This window comes from Bos indicus, chromosome 6 (genome assembly GCF_029378745.1).
Source record: "Bos indicus isolate NIAB-ARS_2022 breed Sahiwal x Tharparkar chromosome 6, NIAB-ARS_B.indTharparkar_mat_pri_1.0, whole genome shotgun sequence".
Taxonomy (NCBI): Eukaryota; Metazoa; Chordata; class Mammalia; order Artiodactyla; family Bovidae; genus Bos; species Bos indicus.
Genome location: NC_091765.1, coordinates 67132744 through 67152195, shown reverse-complemented (window position 1 = coordinate 67152195; position 19452 = coordinate 67132744). Strand labels below are relative to the sequence as shown.

The 19452-nt window shown below is 38.5% G+C and overlaps 1 protein-coding gene across 3 annotated transcripts in view; it reads left to right on the top strand.

Annotated features, from left to right (window-relative positions):
- CORIN (corin, serine peptidase) overlaps window positions 1–19452 on the top strand; it is a 309430-nt gene that overhangs the window by 129904 nt on the left and 160074 nt on the right. For all 3 annotated transcript variants that reach the window (XM_019962698.2, XM_070791393.1, XM_070791394.1), the window contains exon 5: window positions 1658–1839. In XM_019962698.2, coding sequence (XP_019818257.2) covers window positions 1658–1839 — 182 coding nt within the window. The remainder of the gene's footprint in view (window positions 1–1657; window positions 1840–19452) is intronic.

The window sequence follows — 19452 nt, the reverse complement described above, 5'->3', positions numbered from 1 at the left end:
CCTCAACCACGTTTCTCGGTTTTATTTGAGAAAATATGTAAGGTCTCTGGAATGAGATCTAGGAAAGAAAATCTTCTCAAAAATGTTATTTAAGCAGAATTTTCAGTTCTATGAATATCTAATTTATTTCCTGAATGGCAATCAGGTGTCTCCTTTCCACTGAGATACTTGCTTGGACTAATTCATATTTTATGTCTAAAGCTAATTCTTTCAAATGCAAAACTTCTTCTTACATCTTCACTAACAAATTTGGATACATGTTAATATAGTTATGTGAATATTAGGATTCTAAAATGTACTTAATTTTAAGACAAGTTTCTGAGAAGGACAAAAGTGTTTGTATCTAAATGTAATTGTTGAGTACTCTTTTCCCACATTTTTATGTATAACAAGGTCTCACTCTCAAGATCCTTTCATAGACTTGATCCTTTCTGTTTTAACTCAGTGGCTGGCACATCCCTTTATGTTCCAGTGATCTATAGATGAATAAGTGGGGAATTATAAGTGTATTTGTTGGATCAAGGAATTCTTAAAGCCAAATTATTAGGTCCTTATGTGAGAATAAATGATATGGGATGGTAGATAGGGCATGAGTTGAATGTTAAAAATCTGGATTCTCTTCCCACTTCATCTGTTACAAAGCTGTATGTCTCAGAATCTCCCTAGACTTCCCTCAAATGAAGGATTTGAATGAGGTGTTGATTAAGATTTCTTACAAATCTGATACTATATGATTCTGAAATTTCTTATTGACCCTGCATTTTTGAAGTGTGTGCTTTGCTTTGACTGACATATATATTTTCTTTCCTTGTTTTCATAAAAATCATTTGAGATGCCTTTGCCAGATGACCAGCTAGGGTGAGAGGTGCAACCCATAGCTGCAAAGTAGAAAAAGCTGCCTGGATCTGCAGGAGAACAAGTCCATGACCTTGACATTGTAGCGTCCCCATCCCCAGACACAGGAACTCGGATCCAGCAGTGTTTGATTGCATGTCAGATGAATAAAGACAAACTCCAAAGCATCATTACCTTACTGCTAGTGGACAATTGTTTGTGTTTTGCTATTTTGCAGAAGATAGCATAGCAATGAAAAGATAAATTACTGTACAAGGTTTCAGAGTTGCCATTTGTTTGTGTAATATTTTCTTTTCTAAGGAGACAGTGTAGGTTAAGGAACAGCTTTCTCTCTGTCTGCCTCTCAGAGATAATTTGAATTTCTCAGAGGTCTGATAAAGAAATGAGATTAACCTATTTTGTGATCTACTCTGCCTTTTCATTTTGGAGGCATTCATTTTCATGTTAATTTTTTCCTTACGGCAGTAAGTAGAGTGGTTTTTTTTTTTTTTTTTTTGGTTGACAGGTTTACTTAACACAAGAAATCTCAAAAAAAAAATCATTTTGGATAAATCCTTCTACAAGAGAGAGTTAGATGATCTGTTATGGAACTAGTTTATTCCCTCTAGAATCATGACAGTGAGGTGGCTAAAATGCTTGTTACAGGGTTGAAGGTTGTTGTTGACAATTCAAGTTGTTGATTATAGTAAATATAAATTAAGGTATTATTGTAGCATGGGTGGCTAACTTTTCTTTAGTTTAATTATTATTTTGAGAAACAGTCTGTAAAAACATTAATTTCCACCTTTCTCTTTTCTTCTAGTCATGGACTCCTGCCTTGTAGATCCTTCTGTGAGTCTGCAAAAGAGGGCTGTGAGTCAGTCCTGGGAATGGTGAATGCCTCCTGGCCCGATTTCCTCAAATGTTCACAGTTTAGAAACCAAAGTGAAAACAGCAATGTCAGCAGGATTTGCTTCTCACCACAGCAGGAAAACGAAAAGCAATGTAGGTGTCTGCATTTTGTTGCATTTTTTGAAGTTTTTATTGAAATTCATGCTAGGAAATACACAAATAACGCATATAGTACAATAAATTTTAATAAAGTGACCAGACTCATGTAACCAGCACCCAGATCAAGAAATAGAATAGTAACAGCAATCCAGAAACCCAACCTTCCTACCAGTGATCTGACCCTCCCCAAAGAGACCTCTATACGGACTTCCATCACCTCAGGTAATTTTGCCAACTTCTGAACTTGATATCAGTGGTATCAATCGTACAGTATGCATGCCTTTTTTGTCTAACTCCATTTGCTCAACATTATGTTTTAGAGATTCACTGTACTTTCATCTTCTTGTAGTTCATTCATTCTCATTTTTCATGGTATTCTAATATATTTTATGGGCTTCCCTGGTGGCTCAGTGGTAAAAAATTCACCTGCCCATGCCTGCCAGTGCAGGAGATGCAAGTTCATCCCTGAGTTGGGAAGATCCCTGAGAGAAGGAAATGGCAAACCACTACTGTATGCTTGCCTAGGAAATTTCATGGACACAGGAGCCTGGTGGGCTAGTCCATGGGGTTGCAAACAGTCAGACATGACAGTGACTAAACAATAATATGTTTTATACCACAATATATTTTTCTACTCTGCTGTTGACAGACATGTGAGGTGTTTCCAGCTACTGTGAATGGTGATGCTAGGACTATTCTTGTACATGTCTTTGATGGAACATGGCTATGTATTTGATCAGCAAAACAGTTTTTTAAAGTGGTTATGGACATTATATTCCTCCTAGCTATGAAAGTTGCACTTGCTCCAAATTCTCCCCAAAACTTGGTATTGCCAGTCATTTTCATTTGAGTGATTCTGATGGTAATGTTGTGGTATTTCTTTGTGGTTTTAAGTTACATTTTCCTAATGATTGGGGCTGAATTTTCAAGCTGTTTTGGTTATTTAAATATCCTTTTTTGTGAAGTGTCTGTCCAAGTATTTTGCCCATTTTAATTGGGTAGTCTGTCTGTCTGTTCCTAATTTGCATTGTATGCATTGTAAAGATCTCCCACTGGCTGGCTTACCTTTACTTTCTTCTGTTAGTGTCTATTATGGAATAGAAAGTCTTAATTTTAATGGGTTAGTATTATTAATCTTTTCCAATCCTCAGTTTTCCAGATTCTCAGAGGCTGTGAAAGCCTCTTTCTAAATTACTAGGAGGGCCCTTTGGCTTCCACAACGTGAGTTACAGTTGCCTGCAGTTTTGAGTTCTTTTTCTAGAATATTGGTGCTTAGCACTAAGTCATCCAATCCACTGTCCTTATAGTTACTTGCCAAATACTTGGTGTGTCACCCCATTGAGTGCATTCCTTTCTTTAGGTAGAGTATTCTAGTTCACTTCTGATAACGATTTTAGCAATTGGACCACCCCCTGATGCCAGGGAATGTCTGTCTCCACCTACCATCAGTAATGGCAACTTCACACTTATGCCAGCAGTGAGTGATCCAGATCAATAACCCCATCAGACTGCCTGCTTTCTGGGACCATTCCTGCAACTGTCACAAGCTGGGTCTTTCAGAAGCAGTCACTGAGATGGAATTTGTTGTACAGGGTGTTTATTAGGTATCAGCACTTGTGTAAAGGAGGAGAGAGAAGGCAGGATTAGGTGGAGGCAGAAGCTGAAATGTGATCCAGGCCCACTGAAGCTTTAGCTAAATCCTCAGGGAGTTCTGGGGCTCATATGGTCTCAGGGACTTGTTCCATGTTGGGACGAGTCAGCCAGGTCTTTATACCCCCACCTGAAGCCACCACTGGATGTGATCCTTCTTGGGAAGGATGTGCCCTTGTTTAGGGCCGTTCTCTGTTGGATTACAGTGGGGGAAGCAGATCCTCTCCTGAAGGGCAGGAGTGTAGAGTGGGAACAGACCACATTGATCCAGTAAGAACTGCACTGATTTTGCTCTCTGTTTATAAGACAGTGTCGGTAAGACTCCACCTCCCTCCTGTTTGTTTCCATTCTGAGAGTGCGTTTCTCTGGTGAGCCTTGCTGAGAAACCAAGGTGTTTCTTGCATTCTGCTCCTCCTTGGCAGTCCCAAGTTGTAATTTTTTTTTTTTTTTGGTAGAGCAGAAAGATTGCTAGATTTCCACTTGGCTTTGCAGAGGTTTTCTACCTAACTCTTTGGCTTGTTCTTTATAGCAGAAGCCTTGAGGGGAAATCTTTCCACACAATAGGCCTGCCCTTCTCTGTGTCTCCTTCCCCGCTACATCCTCGGCACCTTTATTTCCCACTCCTCTGGTAGCACCAAAACTCGAATTTTTGTCTGTCTACCTCTGTGGGATTACCAAAAAGTTCTACTGGCTTCTCTGCCTCTTTGCAGTGGCCCTCTGTCCAGATTCTCAGTTTCTAGTACTGTGCCAAGAATTGGCAAGTTCCAAGGGGTAAAAGCATCCATACATAGAATGTAGACTGTTTGTTCTACAGTTGTCTTCTCTCTGGATCTTAGCCACTCACCTCTTAATAGTCTCACCAGCTATCAGAGGCCTTTAAATGGATGTTTCTTGTGTTTCATCTGGCTTTTCCAGTTTTACTTGATGGGAGAGACATTAACCTGTCACAAGTTACTCATCCAAGCCTAAAGTAAGGGTTTGTTTATTTCTTTTTAACACAATATACAGTAGAGGTCTACTACTAAATTAGGATTCCCTCCAAAAGGTTGTATATAGCAATAAACTACCAGAATGATGAGTGAGTGTACATGAAAAAGAAGCCCTTTTAATTCTTTTTCAGCTACATTTCTCCCATTTTAATAAGAACACTTTATTACTCATCATTTGGAAAAAGTAGCCTGTTGATATAGGATTTAAGAATCCACTGAGGTGAAAATAAAAAATCATCAGTGTTCCATAACATGATGGTCCTAAAGTATCAGTTTTTAAAATCAAAGTAATACCAATATTCTTTAATAGCTCTAGGTGAAATGCCACTTCACATATGTTCCTCAAATATCAGAAGATAGTACAAATCTTTCCATCTCGGAAAAGATTGATGGTTTTGGAAAAGATCTGGGAAGATATATTAAAAAAAACTTACATTTTAAGAGAATAGAAATGTCCTAAGTACACTCATCTGAGACCCTCTATTTGTCAACCTTTTTAGAATTCTTTATACTCTTTTTTTCCATGTAGAGTTAATTATCTGAAAATGAGTCTGATAATCGGTGTTTGATGCAGTATTTTCCAGGAATTTAAAATAATTTTTCCATCTCATGCTTGATAGATAAGCGGTATGCTAGCCATCACAGGTATATTCATAGGGCATGTGCTAGGAAAGAACCACTGTTAGCTGTGATATTTATGCATGCATGAGAATATAATTTCTAGCGCACACACACATAGTTACTTAAAAATGTTCATATACTAAGAATATTGTATGCCAGGTAGAAAAGTATCAATTATATAATATTGCCTTAATCGTATAAGGGTTTGTGCTGTAAGACCAGTTATGAATATAACTCATGAAAGTCTTTTTCTCATTTTTTCACTTATTTAGTAAATATTCATTGAGTATTCAGTTCTGAGCATTATTGCAGGTAATATGAAAAAATAAAAGGAATTACAGTAACGATAATATTGGTTTATATCCACCTAGAGTGATGGTTCTCAACCAGAGATAATTTTGCGACCCCTCCACCTGGGAACATTGGCAATGTCTAGAGATAACTTGGTTGTCACAACTCTGGGGACAGAAAGAGTTGCTACTGGCATTTTGCAGGTAGAGACCCACTATACTGTAAAACATCCTGCAGGGCGTAGGGCAGCTACCCACACAAACTGTTTGGTCCCAAATGCCAGTAGTGCTCCTTTTGAGAGACTCTAGGTTAGGCGTGATGTTTTGCAAGGTACTTGGCTTCCCTGGTGGCTCAGACGGTAAAGCGGCTGCCTGCAATGCAGGAGACCCGGGTTCTATTCCTGGGTTGGGAAGATCCCCTGGAGAAGGAAATGGCAATCCACTCCAGCACTCTTGCCTGGAAAATCCCATGGATGGAGGAGCCTGCTGGCTCCAGTCCATGGGGTCGCAAAGAGTCGGACACGACTGAGTGACTTCACTCACTTTCTAGTAATAATAATAATAATACTTCTCATACTCCCGACCTTTAAGGAGTAATATTTAATACTTTAAGGAGTGTTAAGCCTAATTTGGTAGATCTATATATAAGAATGTGAGAAACAGTGTAAAAAGAACATTAGTAACTCCATATAACATGCTGACAGACAGAAACTGTAGAAGAACACAAGTTAAATGTCAATGGAATAGAAGTGGAGTCAATGATATAAAGGAGTTCTGAATGTTTGAAAAATGAAGGGTCTCACTTGACACAGAGGAAGCAAGGGGGTGTCCTGGGTAGGCATTCAGCACTGCGGACCTGTATTGGGTGTCAGGTGTCTATTTAGCCCATGAAACAAATGATGATTAAAAGTTGACTCCCATCTTAGTTTTCTCCTTCCAACTCGTCAAGTCATTTGCCCAAGAAAACAGCAGCCTCGCTTTTACCTTGTGAACCCCATTCTCCTTTCCAAAGTGCTTTCACAGCTGTTAGCTCACTTTGCTTCCAGAGTAAATCTCTGAGGTATTATCATCTTCATTTTATAAATTAGGAAACTGAGGTTCAGGAAGATTATCCCAAGATTATTTTAAATCAGCCCCCCAGTTCTGTTTTCATCCCGGGACCGTCCTGGGATTTGATTATTAATCTTTGAATGCTCCCCTCTGTTACAGCCTCCTTCTCACAAGAGCTTTCAAATGCCTTTTTAGACTGAGCTGAGCCAAAACTCACAACCTGTAACAGCTGCTTTTCCCAATGCACAGCTCTGTAAATTTAATTCATCTTGTCATAGCATCTTTTCAATCAGTCATAACTCTGAAGATATTTTGTTCTCATATGGAAGGATACTCAGTTGTCTTACCCTTTCTATCTTATATCAATGCCTGGTCCCGTAAAGTAAATAATGTGCTAACGTGATAATGCTGTGGAAACTATTCTCAGAGGTTTTTAAAATAAACATTAGTGTGTGTTTCCATAGTTGACTTGTGAGAACTCAGAGGGCTAAAGGTCAAGGTCCATCAATCATTCTGAGCTTTCTGACTAGTCCTTTACTCCACCTTGTCTGAAATTGTGTATGGAAAGTAGTTTAGAAATAGATCTCTGGTGCCATGAAAGAACTTCAGCTATTTATTCTTTCATTTTCCTCTTCCTTTTCCGAATATCTTATTTGCTTTCTTAGCTTTGGTTGTTGAGATAAACCACTTCAGTATGTTAGCCCCAGTACATTGTTGTCTCAAGATCTTAGTAAAACATAATACCCCCTTTCTCATTTTGTGTTGTGAATTCACTTGGGAAAATTACTTTCTTTAAGGTAGTGTCAATATTTTGCCAGAGGCAGATGAGTAGAGTTACCAAAATTAGCCACACACTTTTCATTACAATGAATAGTCAAATATAATGAGATTTGCCTAGAACCTCAAATTTTGTAACATTTATAATTTTAAATTATTGACAGCTTAAGTTGTAAAAGCATTTTCTTTCTTTGATATATAGTTGCTTCTTTTAAGGGCCCCAAACCTAAATCTGAAGACTTGTTTTCAAGCCCTAGTTGTTTTATTTAATAACTGGGTGGTCTTGAAGCAAGTTTCATAAACCCTTTTTATTTCTCTTTCCTCAATTTTATTTCAATTTCCTCAATACAGTAGGAATAATACCTGGGTGGTAGAATGGTTTTATGGACTAAATAAAATACTGTATTTGAAAACATTTTGGGAATCCATAACGCACTATGAAAATGTAAACGCTTCAGTATAACAGACATTTAGAAGCGTGTTCTATGGACCATGTAGTCAGTGAGGAACTGGGAAGGAAAGACGGAATGCAGAACTTTTAAAAAAGCTTATTTATTTGGCTGCATTAGGTCTTAGTTGCCCCTCATGGGATCTCTTTAGTTGCAGCATGTGAGATCTAGTTCCCTGACCAGAGATCCCACCCAGGCCCCCTGCAATGGGAGCATGTAATCTTAGCCACGGACCAGGGAAATGCTGGCATGCAGACTTTTTAAAGTGCTCATAAGCCCATGGAGAGCTAGACAGATGAGTACAAAGGCAGAGCCTAAGACAAGGATTTGAGCACAAATCATATGTTTGGGAGAGGTGTGGACCAGTGGAGGAGTGGGAAGGTGGTTCAAGGGATGGAAGGTGGCCAGTAAAGGTAAATTATGAATCCAGCTACCATTGTGGTCAACTGGGGCTTAATGTCATGGTAAAATCTGGGAAATAGTGTATGATTTGTACAATATGGCTCCAAATTACCCCACTAGAGGGATGAGGAACTGAGGGATACCCTTCCTTCCTTTAGCCTTTGAAGCTGATAAGGATCTACTACAGCCTATAAGTACTATGTCCTGTAAGAGCAGAGACACGGGATTGTGGAGGAGGAAGTCCGAAACCTGGCTGCACCCCACAGAGGAAGGCCTTTGTCTCTGGTTATTTCTCCTTCATCTGTGGCACTCTCTTTGCCTTTGTTTCTAGAACACTGCTCTGTTTTGGTCTGCTTCCCATACTCTGGCCACACATCAGTCTCTCTCCTCCTCTCCTGGCTCCTGAAATATTGATATTCCACAGAACTCTGGTCTCAACCCTCTTTTCTCAATAGTCTGTTCATTTTGTCTAGGAAACCTCATAGTTGCTCATAGCCACATAAGTACTAATGACTCTTAAATCTGTACTTCATCCCTAATCTTATTCCACTCCCTCAGGCCTCCAACCTGTATTCCGAAGTCCTTGCTCCAACCTCTCAAGCAAAGCTACTTTCCCCTAGATCTCCAGGAATTGTCATCCATGTTGCTGAATTCTATGGGAAGTTCTCAGTCTTCCCCTGACTTGACCTCCTCCAACTTTTGCCACCTTTAATCACTCTCTTCATCCAAGATGAAGGCTTGGCTTCCAGGGAGGTTTTCTTTCTACTTTTGGTCTGTGTGCGTATTCAGTTGCATCTGACTCCTTGTGACCCTCATGGACCGTAGGCCACCAGGATCCTCTGTCCATAGGATTTTCCAGGCAAGAATATTGGAGTAGATTGCCATTTCCTCCTGCCAGGGATCTTCCCGACCCAGAGTTCAAACTTGTGTTTCCTGCAAGTCTCCTACACTGTAGGCAGATTCTTTATGTCTGAGCCACCAACAGAATTTCTTTCTACTCTGGCCACCTATTTTCAGCCTCCTTTGATATTTTCTCCTCATTTCTCTCACCTCTAAACACTAGAGTGCCCCAGGGCTCATTTCTTGGACCACTCCTCTTTTTGATGATCTAATTCAGGCTCATGGCTTGAAATACCACCAGACACTGACATCTACCAGCATGGATCTCAAACCCACACATCCTCTAAACTCTGGGCTTGCATGTATATGTATGCTTGTGCTATATACTCACACCACACACACACACACACTGCTTTCAGCTTTCTAGTTATTTCTACTTGAGTGTCTGCAAAAATGTGTTAAGCATAGTAGGTCCTACATACTACCCTGATCTAGTATTGACCCCACCCCTGCTCTCCTTCAAACCCTCCTCATGTTAGTAACAACTTCATTCTTCTAGTTGTTTCAGCCAAAAGCCTTGTACCATTCTTGACTTTTCTCTTTCTCTTCCATACCATATCTGATCTTTCAGAAATCTTACTGTCTCTACTCTCAAAATGTACACATAATCCAACCAGTGTTCACCATCTTCATGACAACCCCTGGCTCTGGTCATTTCAGTTTCTGCTTGGATTATCCTTCCACCTCCTTATTAGCATCCTTGCTTGCCCCAGCAGGTTGTTCTCCATACGGAAGCAAAAGGGATCATTTAAACATTTACATCTCTCCTCTCCAAGTTTTCCCATCTCCCTCAATATAAAAGCCACTATCCCTACAACCTTCAGGGCACTCCATCAGTATCATTGCCTCGCATGACTCCAGGGGGGCACCAGTCACACAGAATTCAAGATAAACAGTGCCTGCTAGAGTTGTACAACACAAACATCCTGCCCTTCATTATCTGGCCCGTATCATCTCTCTGATTTTTCTCTGAATACTTGCCTTTTTGCTCTTAAGGCTCCAACTCCTCTGCCTGCAATGCTCTTCTCCTAGAGATATCTTCTCAGTTCTTTAAGGCATCTGTCTGTAGGGCTGTAACATAGAACATGTTAGGGAGAGTGATCACAGATAAGGGAAGGAAGAGAAGCCATAGGAATAACAGCTATTGTTACTGTTGTGGTTATTAGGGCAGTGATAGAGATAAAGACTTGGAAGAACTCTTAATAAACTACACAATCAACTTGTCCAGTACTTGAATTTCGTTTGGCTGTGAATTGAAACTTGAAGGTTTTAAAAATCATTTGAAGTCCCTAACAATCTCTTTCCATCTATGAACCATGAGGAATGCTCAGCTTGTGGATTTCCTCTGTTTTCTGTGAAAGCCAGTCTTGTTTTGACTTCCCTCCTTCCCATGCCAGCTAAAGAAGCAGTGCCAAATAAAACAGATTTCTTGTTGAGCCTAAGTACTAGCTCTTCTCTTTGGGTTCAGTAATTCTTATTTATAGATCATTTGAGATTAGGTGTCTATTCTCTGCCAGATATTGCTTTGCTTGAGATGGCACAGTGGTTCCTAAAACAGAAATAGAGAGATGTCCTTTCCTCACCTGCTTTCATTCATTCTTCTTCTATTTTTGAGTTAATAGCATGGCTTGGAAGTTGGTAACTCAGAAACCCAATATCATGGGTTGATCCCTGTGCATCTTACAGAATATTATTTTGTTCAGTGGCTGGAGACCAAGGGCATCCACTTTTTGTTCAGTATTGCCTCTTGCTATCAGAAATCCACATTTGTGGTCTTACAGATGATAATAAAATACAGAAATGTTTATCAACAAAGCAAAAGTTTGATTTTTTGATATATGTAATTATAAATTCATAGCGCTAAGCCTATTTTATTTTGGTCAATAAGCAGTCTGACCACTCTAACAAGAATGCTGGTAATTCACATGTGAACAATTCAAAGCCTGATCTATTTTAATTCTATCTCCAGCTTTATATCTCTATGTTGATCAATTTAATCACAGCAGATACATCTTTATAGAACCAGGTAGCTGAATAAAATTGCTGGTTGTTTTTTTTTTTCCCACACAATAAAAATGTTAGCTTAGTTCTGTTTCATATTTCTGTCTAAAAATTCCCAAGACTGGATACTACCTCAGTCCTTTTGATGGACATAACTCCTTACACTCAGTCAGTTATCCTTGAAATTGAGCTCCAGGAACGTGGCAATTTCCTGATAATTCAGACTTCCTAGAGTTTGAACTCTACACTCTGGGCCACCCACTTAAACTAATGCGTGATTCAGAATCATCTCATCAAAGTCTGAATCTCTCCTGAAATTGCGACTTCATTATGCCAAATAGCATCACGATCTTCATAACTTCAATTCCATTGAGCTCAGCAGTTGGGAAGCAATTGCCATCTCCATTTCATCCACTCAATCCATATGTTTATTTGGTGTCTAAACCTCTGTGCACATTTAAACAAAATGAGCTAAATCCATATTGAGGAGGCTGTGAATGTAACATAGTATTCAGAGGTATGGTCTTCCAAATATTTTTGCTTGTGGGACCCTAAAAGGATTTTGAAAAATTATATACCCCTTTCACGATTTTAAGTTAATATTTAAAAACTTTAAATCATGAATGTAAGCAGTTGACAGAATACAATCTAAAGGATATTATAATAATCGACATTTTAAAAATGAAACTGTTATATTACTCTTTTAAATGTGTTCAGTGGAATTTAAATACCATAGTGACTTGGCACTCACAGCCATTCAAAATTTGCAAGCTCTTCTTTTAATATTGGACAGATACTACATAGCTTCTCTTTTCACACTTCTATTTCCCTTTGCTCACAGAATTTCATTCTGGTGTATTCTTTTTAATGCTTATAATTATTTTTATCACCCTAGAAAAAAGCCACATATGAGAGTGGAAATTATTACTTACAAAAAACTTCTCTCATTTATGAGACTGAGTGTTAGCATTTTGATTAACTTTCTGTAGTAATTGTGACTTAAGTCTACTATGTATAAATAATTACTAAGCTTAAATGTGACTTTTGTTGGAAATTCATCTCTCATTGTGTTAGATGGGATGATTTCTTTTAAAACTGGTTTGTGTAGAATGGAACAGGGTTTGGCATCAATTCCATTTGTACTTTTTTTGTCTTCTGGATTGTAATGACTTGAAGACTTATTCATATAATTGCTCCTGCTGCTGCTAAGTTGCTTCAGTCATGTCTGACTCTGTGCGACCCCATAGATGGCAGCCCACCAGGCTCCCCCGTCCCTGGGATTCTCCAGGCAAGAACATTGGAGTGGGTCGCCATTTCCTTCTCCAATGCATGAAAGTGAAAAGTGAAAGTGAAGTTGCTCAGTCATGTCCGACTCTTAGCGACCCCATGGACTGCAACCTAACAGGCTCCTGCGTCCATGGGATTTTCCAGGCAAGAGTACTGGAGTGGGGTGCCATCGCCTTCTCCGATTCATATAATTAAGTACATGGAAATAAAAGGAGTTTACCATAATAATGGTCCTCAATTATTTGAGCAACTTTCCAGGTTAATATCAAAAGTCACATAGTAATAATCTACCATTAAAATTATTAGAGTCTTGGTTTGATTCTTCTCCTATTTTTGAAAGTAAAAATTGGAAAGCACCTTACTTGCCCATGAATTTATTATCCTGTCATTAGAGTCTTCATGGTCTCAATTTCTGATAATTTTACCAGGATTTATCAAACATCTATTTATTTTATTTATCTAACATCTTTCAGTTAGATCACTTTGTTTAAATCCATATACTGATAAAGAATTGGGAAACTGAAATATTGTTAATTTCAATTTATCTTTGATAATACACAAATTTTGATGAAAAGCTTTATATGCTATCACATGCATTAAATATATACATCAAAACTTTGAAGCTGTTTATTTGGTTCATTCAATTGACATAGAATTTACCTAATTGGTAAAGCCAAACTTCACTGTCAAACTAATTGGCCAAATTAGAGTGACTTTCTGACAGAAATAAGCTGATTTTTAGTTTATATTAGTGTGTTAGTACGTGTCCCTGTGTAAAGTATCTTACTTAACTTCTTAATTTACACAATAAAATTCAGTTTTTTCTTGTGTACAATTCTGTGAATTTTAACACATGCATAGATTCTTATAACCATTAACACATCAGGATGCACAATAGTTCTATTACCAAAATGTGTACTCATGTTATCCTTTGTGATCAAACCCACATTCCAACCCCATTGATCTGCTCTTCAGACTTTGTCATACCTTTCCAGGATGTCATGTAAATAGAATTACAGTATCTTTTGAGACTAAACTTCTTTCACTTACAGTGATACCTTTAAGATTAATTCATGTTGTTACTTGTATCCACTATTAGTATTATTTTTACTATTAGTATTTGATTTCTATGTATGATGACTTACTTGTTGTAGGACATTTATTTTTAATGCATACCTGTACCCCAAGCTCAAGCAAGTTTTCCCAAACCTCATCCTGCGTGGCCCCCATGACTCAGTGCCCCTGAGTTGGCATGTCCTCTTAGCTGCCTCTTCTGCAAGATTCCCAGCTACGGCCTAAAGGATATTTTTTATTTCCAACTTTTAGTGATTATGAGTATTATTGCCAGCCATTTACTTAAATTTTTTTAAGCAAATTCCTCCAGGATAAACACCTAGATTGGTAAGTGCTTTATTATATAGGAATTGCCAAACTGTTTTCTAGACTGGCTGTTTTGTTTTGCTTTCTCGCCAATAATGTATGTGAATTCCAGTTGTTCCATAATCTCACCGGTGCTTGGTATTGTCCGGTTGATTTGTATTGCTTTTGTGTTAGCTATTCTAACAGGTATGGAAAGGTATCTCATTGTGGTTTTAATTTGCATTTATTTGTTGACTAGTGAATGAGCATCTTTAACATGCTGATTTCCCATTGGTACATCTTCTTTGGTGAAGTGCCCTTTCATTTCCTTTGCTTATTTTTTTCCCCCTTGGGTTGTATTTCTTATTGTTGAGTTTTGAGAGTTCTTTGTATATTCTCGGTGGCAAATCTTTTATTGATTATGTGATTTGGAAATACTTTCTCCCAGCCTACACCTGTCTTTTCATTCTCTTCACATTGTCTTTCACTGAGCAGACATTTTTATTTCAATGAAGTCTAATTTATCAATCTTTTTTTGTATGTTACATGCTTTTGTATCAAAGAACTCTTTGCCTTACATATGTGCATGAAGATTTTCTCTTATAATTTCTCCTGAGACTTTTATACTTTTCGTTTTATTTTGAAATATGGTGAGTTAAATTTTGCATGAAGTGTGAAGTACAGGTCAAGTGGTATTTTCTTTTTGCAAATTGATATCCAATTTTTCTAGGATCACTTGTTGAAAAGACTATCCTTTCCTCATTAAAGTGCTTTTGTACCTTTGTTATGTTTATTTACCATATTCATGTGGGTCTGTTTCTTGATTCTACTCTGTTCCATTCTGTATCTATCCAAAACCATGCTATCTTAATTATTATAGCTTTATCATAAGTGTTAATATCTTGGTGGTGTGAATTTTTCAACTGTGTTCTTATTGAAAATTTATTTTTAAGTTCTAGTGTCTTGCCTTTCTGTATAAATTTTAGAATCAGCTTGTCAAAAAATCCTGCAGTGATTTGATTGGAATTGTGTTAAAGCTATTAATCAGTTTAGAAAGATGTCAGTTTGATATCTTAATCATATTGAATCTTTTAAACCATAACCTTGGTTTATCTTACCATTTATTAGGTCTTCCTTGACTCTGATATCAACATTTTCGTTATATAGATTTTGCACATATTTGGATTCTTTTAGAGCTGTTGTAAAAAGTATTGTTTTTATGATATTGGTCTATTTTTCATTGTTTGTTATGGTAAACAGAATTATAAAATACTCTCCATTCCCCTGGAGTATACTCACTGTACCTGTATAATTTCCCTACTTTTGAATGTGGACATGAATTGTGTATATGATATGATAGTCACTTCTGTTATATGTCCCAGCCAACTTTGAGAAAGGTAGAGTATGAATGGAAGGGCTGACATAATCATTTAACCCTTAAACTCTATTCTTGGTCCCTGATCGTTTTTATTATGAAAGATACTGAATTTTATCAAATGCTCTTTTCTGAGTCTGTTATTTTGATCATTTGGTTTTTCTTTAGTTTGGTAATCAGATGATTACATTTAAAAATTTTTTTGGATGTTGAATAGCATTGCTTCTGAGGATAAACCCCACTTGGTTGATTATTTTGTGCCTAAAGATGATTTTCCTTGAATTTATTCTATCAGGTTGATGGAAAAGCTCATTCATTCTGAACGAACTTTTTGGCCAACCCAATATTAGGGGGCTTCGGACACGACTGAAGTGACTTACCAGCAGCAGCAGCAGCAGCAGCTGTGATTCTAAAGTCTAAATTTATATCTTTCACTAAATTTAGGAAGTTATAGTCATTTATTTTTCAATTTTCTGAATAAATGTTTCTCATTTCCTTCTTGAATTTTAATGACATCAATGTTAGCTCTTTTTATAGTACCCAACTGGTCCCTAAACTTATGTTCATTTTTTTTTTTTTCCAGTCATTCTTCTCTCTCATGCAGGTTGGATAATCTGTTAATCTATGTTCAAGTTCATTGGCTCTTTCCATTGTCATCTCAGTTCTGCCATTCTGTGGCTCTTAAAAAGAAAGGAACTTAGTTACCATATTTTTTAGTTCGAAAATTTCTACTTGATTCTTTCTTGAAGTTGTTATTTCTCTACTGAGAACTTCTGTCCTTCCACTCATTTCAAACCTGTTGACCATTACTTCATGGAGCATGCGTATAATAGCTAATTTAAAGGCTTCATCAAATAATTCCAACATCTACGTCATCTGAGGGTTCAGTTCAGTTCAGTTCAGTTCAGTCGCTCAGTCGTGTCCGACTCTTTGTGACCCCATGAATCACAGCATGCCAGGCCTCCCTGTCCATCACCAACTCCCGGAGTTCACTCAGACTCACGTCCATCGAGTCGGTGATGCCACCCAGCCATCTCATCCTCTCATCCCTTTCTCCTCCTGCCCCCAATCCCTCCCAGCATCAGAGTCTTTTCCAATGAGTCAACTCTTCACATCAGGTGGCCAAAGTACTGGAGTTTCAGCTTTAGCATCATTCCTTCCAAAGAAATCCCAGGGCTGATCTCCTTCACAATGGACTGGTTGGATCTCCTTGCAGTCCAAGGGACTCTCAAGAGTCTTCTCCAACACCACAGTTCAAAAGCATCAATTCTTCAGCGCTCAGTCTCCTTCACAGTCCAACTCTCACATCCATACATGACCACAGGAAAAACCATAACCTTGACTAGACAGACCTTCGTTGGCAAAGGAATGTCTCTGCTTTTGAATATGCTATCTAGGTTGGTCGTAACTTTCCTTCCAAGGAGGAAGCGTCTTTTAATTTCATGGCTGCAGTCACCATCTGTAGTGATTTTGGAGCCCCCAAAAATAAAGTCTGACACTGTTTCCACTGGTTCCCCATATATTTCCCATGAAGTGATGGGACCGGATGCCAGGATCTTCATTTTCTGAATGTTAAGCTTTAAGCCAACTTTTTCACTCTCCACTTTCACTTTCATCAAGAGGCTTTTTAGTTCCTCTTCACTTTCTGCCATAAGGGTGGTGTCATCTGCATATCTGAGGTTATTGTTATTTCTCCAGGCAATCTTGATTCCAGCTTGTGTTTCTTCCAGTCCAGCGTTTCTCATGATGTACTCTGCATAGAAGTTAAATAAGCAGGGTGACAATATACAGCCTTGACGAACTCCCTTTCCTATTAGGAACCAGTCTGTTGTTCCATGTCCAGTTCTAACTGTTGCTTCCTGACCTGCATACAGATTTCTCAAGAGGCAGATCAGGTGGTCTGGTATTCCCATCTCTTTCAGAATTTTCCACAGTTTATTGTGATCCACACAGTCAAAGGCTTTGGCATAGTCAATAAAGCAGAAATAGATGTTTTTCTGGAACTCTCTTGCTTTTTCCATGATCCAGAGGATGTTGGCAATTTGATCTCTGGTTCCTCTGACTTTTCTAAAACCAGCTTGAACATCAGGAAGTTCACAGTTCACATATTGCTGAAGCCTGGCTTGGAGAACTTTGAGCATTACTTTACTAGCATGTGAGATGAGTTGGTGTGTATGTTTTCACTGGGGTTACTGAGAATGATCTGCTTTTTAGTTTGTCAACCGATTTTGGAGTAACAAGTCAGCATTTTGAGTACATTATGAGATTCTAGGCCTTGCTAAAATTCTCTGGAGGGTGTTGGTTTCCATTTGTGTTTTGTTGTTTCATAGTCACCTGACCCACTGGGGTTCAGGTCATAAGTTCCATTATACTTTCTGTGGGCTTTGGTTCCAATGTCAGTTTAGTTTTCAAAGACTTTGTTGTGCCTCTTGGATGTATGCCTCCTGTGGACCAGTCTGGTAGCTGGGCCATACCAACATTGCAGTTTACTTCTCAAAGCTTTTGGTATTATTGTTCAAACCATGTTTATGGATTCATTCTGGGGAATATGCTCAGGACTTCATACACAGCTTCCTCCTCGGTGGCCTCCTGGAAACTCCCTAACTCCCAGGGACCCTTCCTCCTGTTTTTTTGTTTAAAAAGCTGTAGTTTCATCATCCATTCAGTGTCATGTCCACCTCTGGGGCAAATACACAGCCTAGGCTGTCGCTGCCTCCCCTGTTGCAGACATGCTGCTTTATTACTGGGACCTCCCTCCAAAGTAGGGTCAAGAGAAAAGACACCTCGGGGATTTCCCCTTCTGTTTGGCAGGGACCCTCCCTCCCATTTCTCTGACCAGGGAGAGAGTTTCTCTTGACCATGCCTGCTACATAGTTCCATAATTTTACTACCCTGATTCTGTGTTGCAAAATATGGGTGGAAAAAGAAAAACACTAGAAAACACACTTCGTTATTAGTCTTTTTTTTTTAATTGAAGTATATTTGACATATAGCATTATATTAGTTTCAAGTGTACAATGTAATGACTTAATATTTGTATTAGTCTATTTTAAGTTAAGTTCCCTTTTCAATCTGCCTGTTATTCCTTCCTTTTCAGATACCGAACATAACTTGCTTTATGTGTTTTATTGACAATATTCAGTTATAATCAGAGGGGTAATGAGGTGGAATATTCTTATTCCATCTTAACTGGAGCTAGAAGCTTAGACTCTCACTCTCTATCTCTAATATTAAGATACGTATTTAAGCAGACAGACAGACAAAACTCAAGGCTTTGACACACATTTGCTGTCTGAAGGAAATAAGCACTCTTGCCTTCAGTGCTTCTTCTCTGTGCTCTTTTAGCTTTGCCCATCAAAAGGTTTTCCTTAGGACAGTGTATTCTCTGACGTTTGAGGGGTGAGGATGCAAGACAGCTAAAGGGAAGGTAGTTTGTATTGTCTACTGTTTGGAACTCCAGAGGTTTCGCACTTTAGGATTATATACCACTGCAGGCTTGGAATGGATAAGAGATGTGTTTTTATTTGTTTTAAGTCATTCACAGGACATTTCAAAAGGGGAGGTGAGAAAAGAAAAACTGATGATTTCATTCTTGCATATGGCCTCAAGTAAAGGCAACTGTAGTAGAGAGGGAAATTAAGGACATGGAAATTGATTCCCTAAAAATCTGCCTGTATGTGCCCATGGAAAGTCTTTGCTTACCCCTAGGGAAGGACCTGCTGCACTTAGAAGATGGCTGTTGTAGAATGATAAAGGCCTGGCTACTCTCCTGTTTCTACTTCTTCAGTGATAATCTGAAGTTGGAAACAGACACATTTAGTGTAGATATGAGTCACAAGTGACAGAAAAGGATGTGCATGTACAAGTGACGATATTAGTATATGTGGAAGTGATAACATTAGTGATATGTGATAAGTATCAAGCACAGAGGGCTCCCCAGGTGGCACTGGTGGTAAAGAACCCAGCTGTCAATGCAGGAGATGTAAGAGACACAGGGTTCCATTCCTGGGGTCGGGAAGATCCCCTGAAGGAGGGCATGCAACCCACTCCAGTATTCTTGCCTGGAGAATCCCATGGACAGAGGAGCCTGGCGGGCTATGGTCCATAGGGTCGCAAAAAGTCAGACACAACTGAAATAAGTTAGCACACATGCACGTATCAAGCACAGAAAAGTGCTGAGTAATTGTGAAGGTGGAATAGTTAGAGGCTGATGGGGCTAATCTATAGAAATGGCATTTTGATAGAGATTTGTAGAAGGGGTGATCAATTACTTTTAAGTTAAGCTTCTCTTGACTGAATATGGTTAAAGGCAGTTATGAAATTAAACAAGAAAAAAAAATCCACAAAGATATAGTGGTCAGACTTTCCAATCAAAATAAGAGAGTCTTAATAATAACATTTGATGGGAATAGCTGTAACAATAATGATATATAACACTTGCTGAGTATTTATTATAT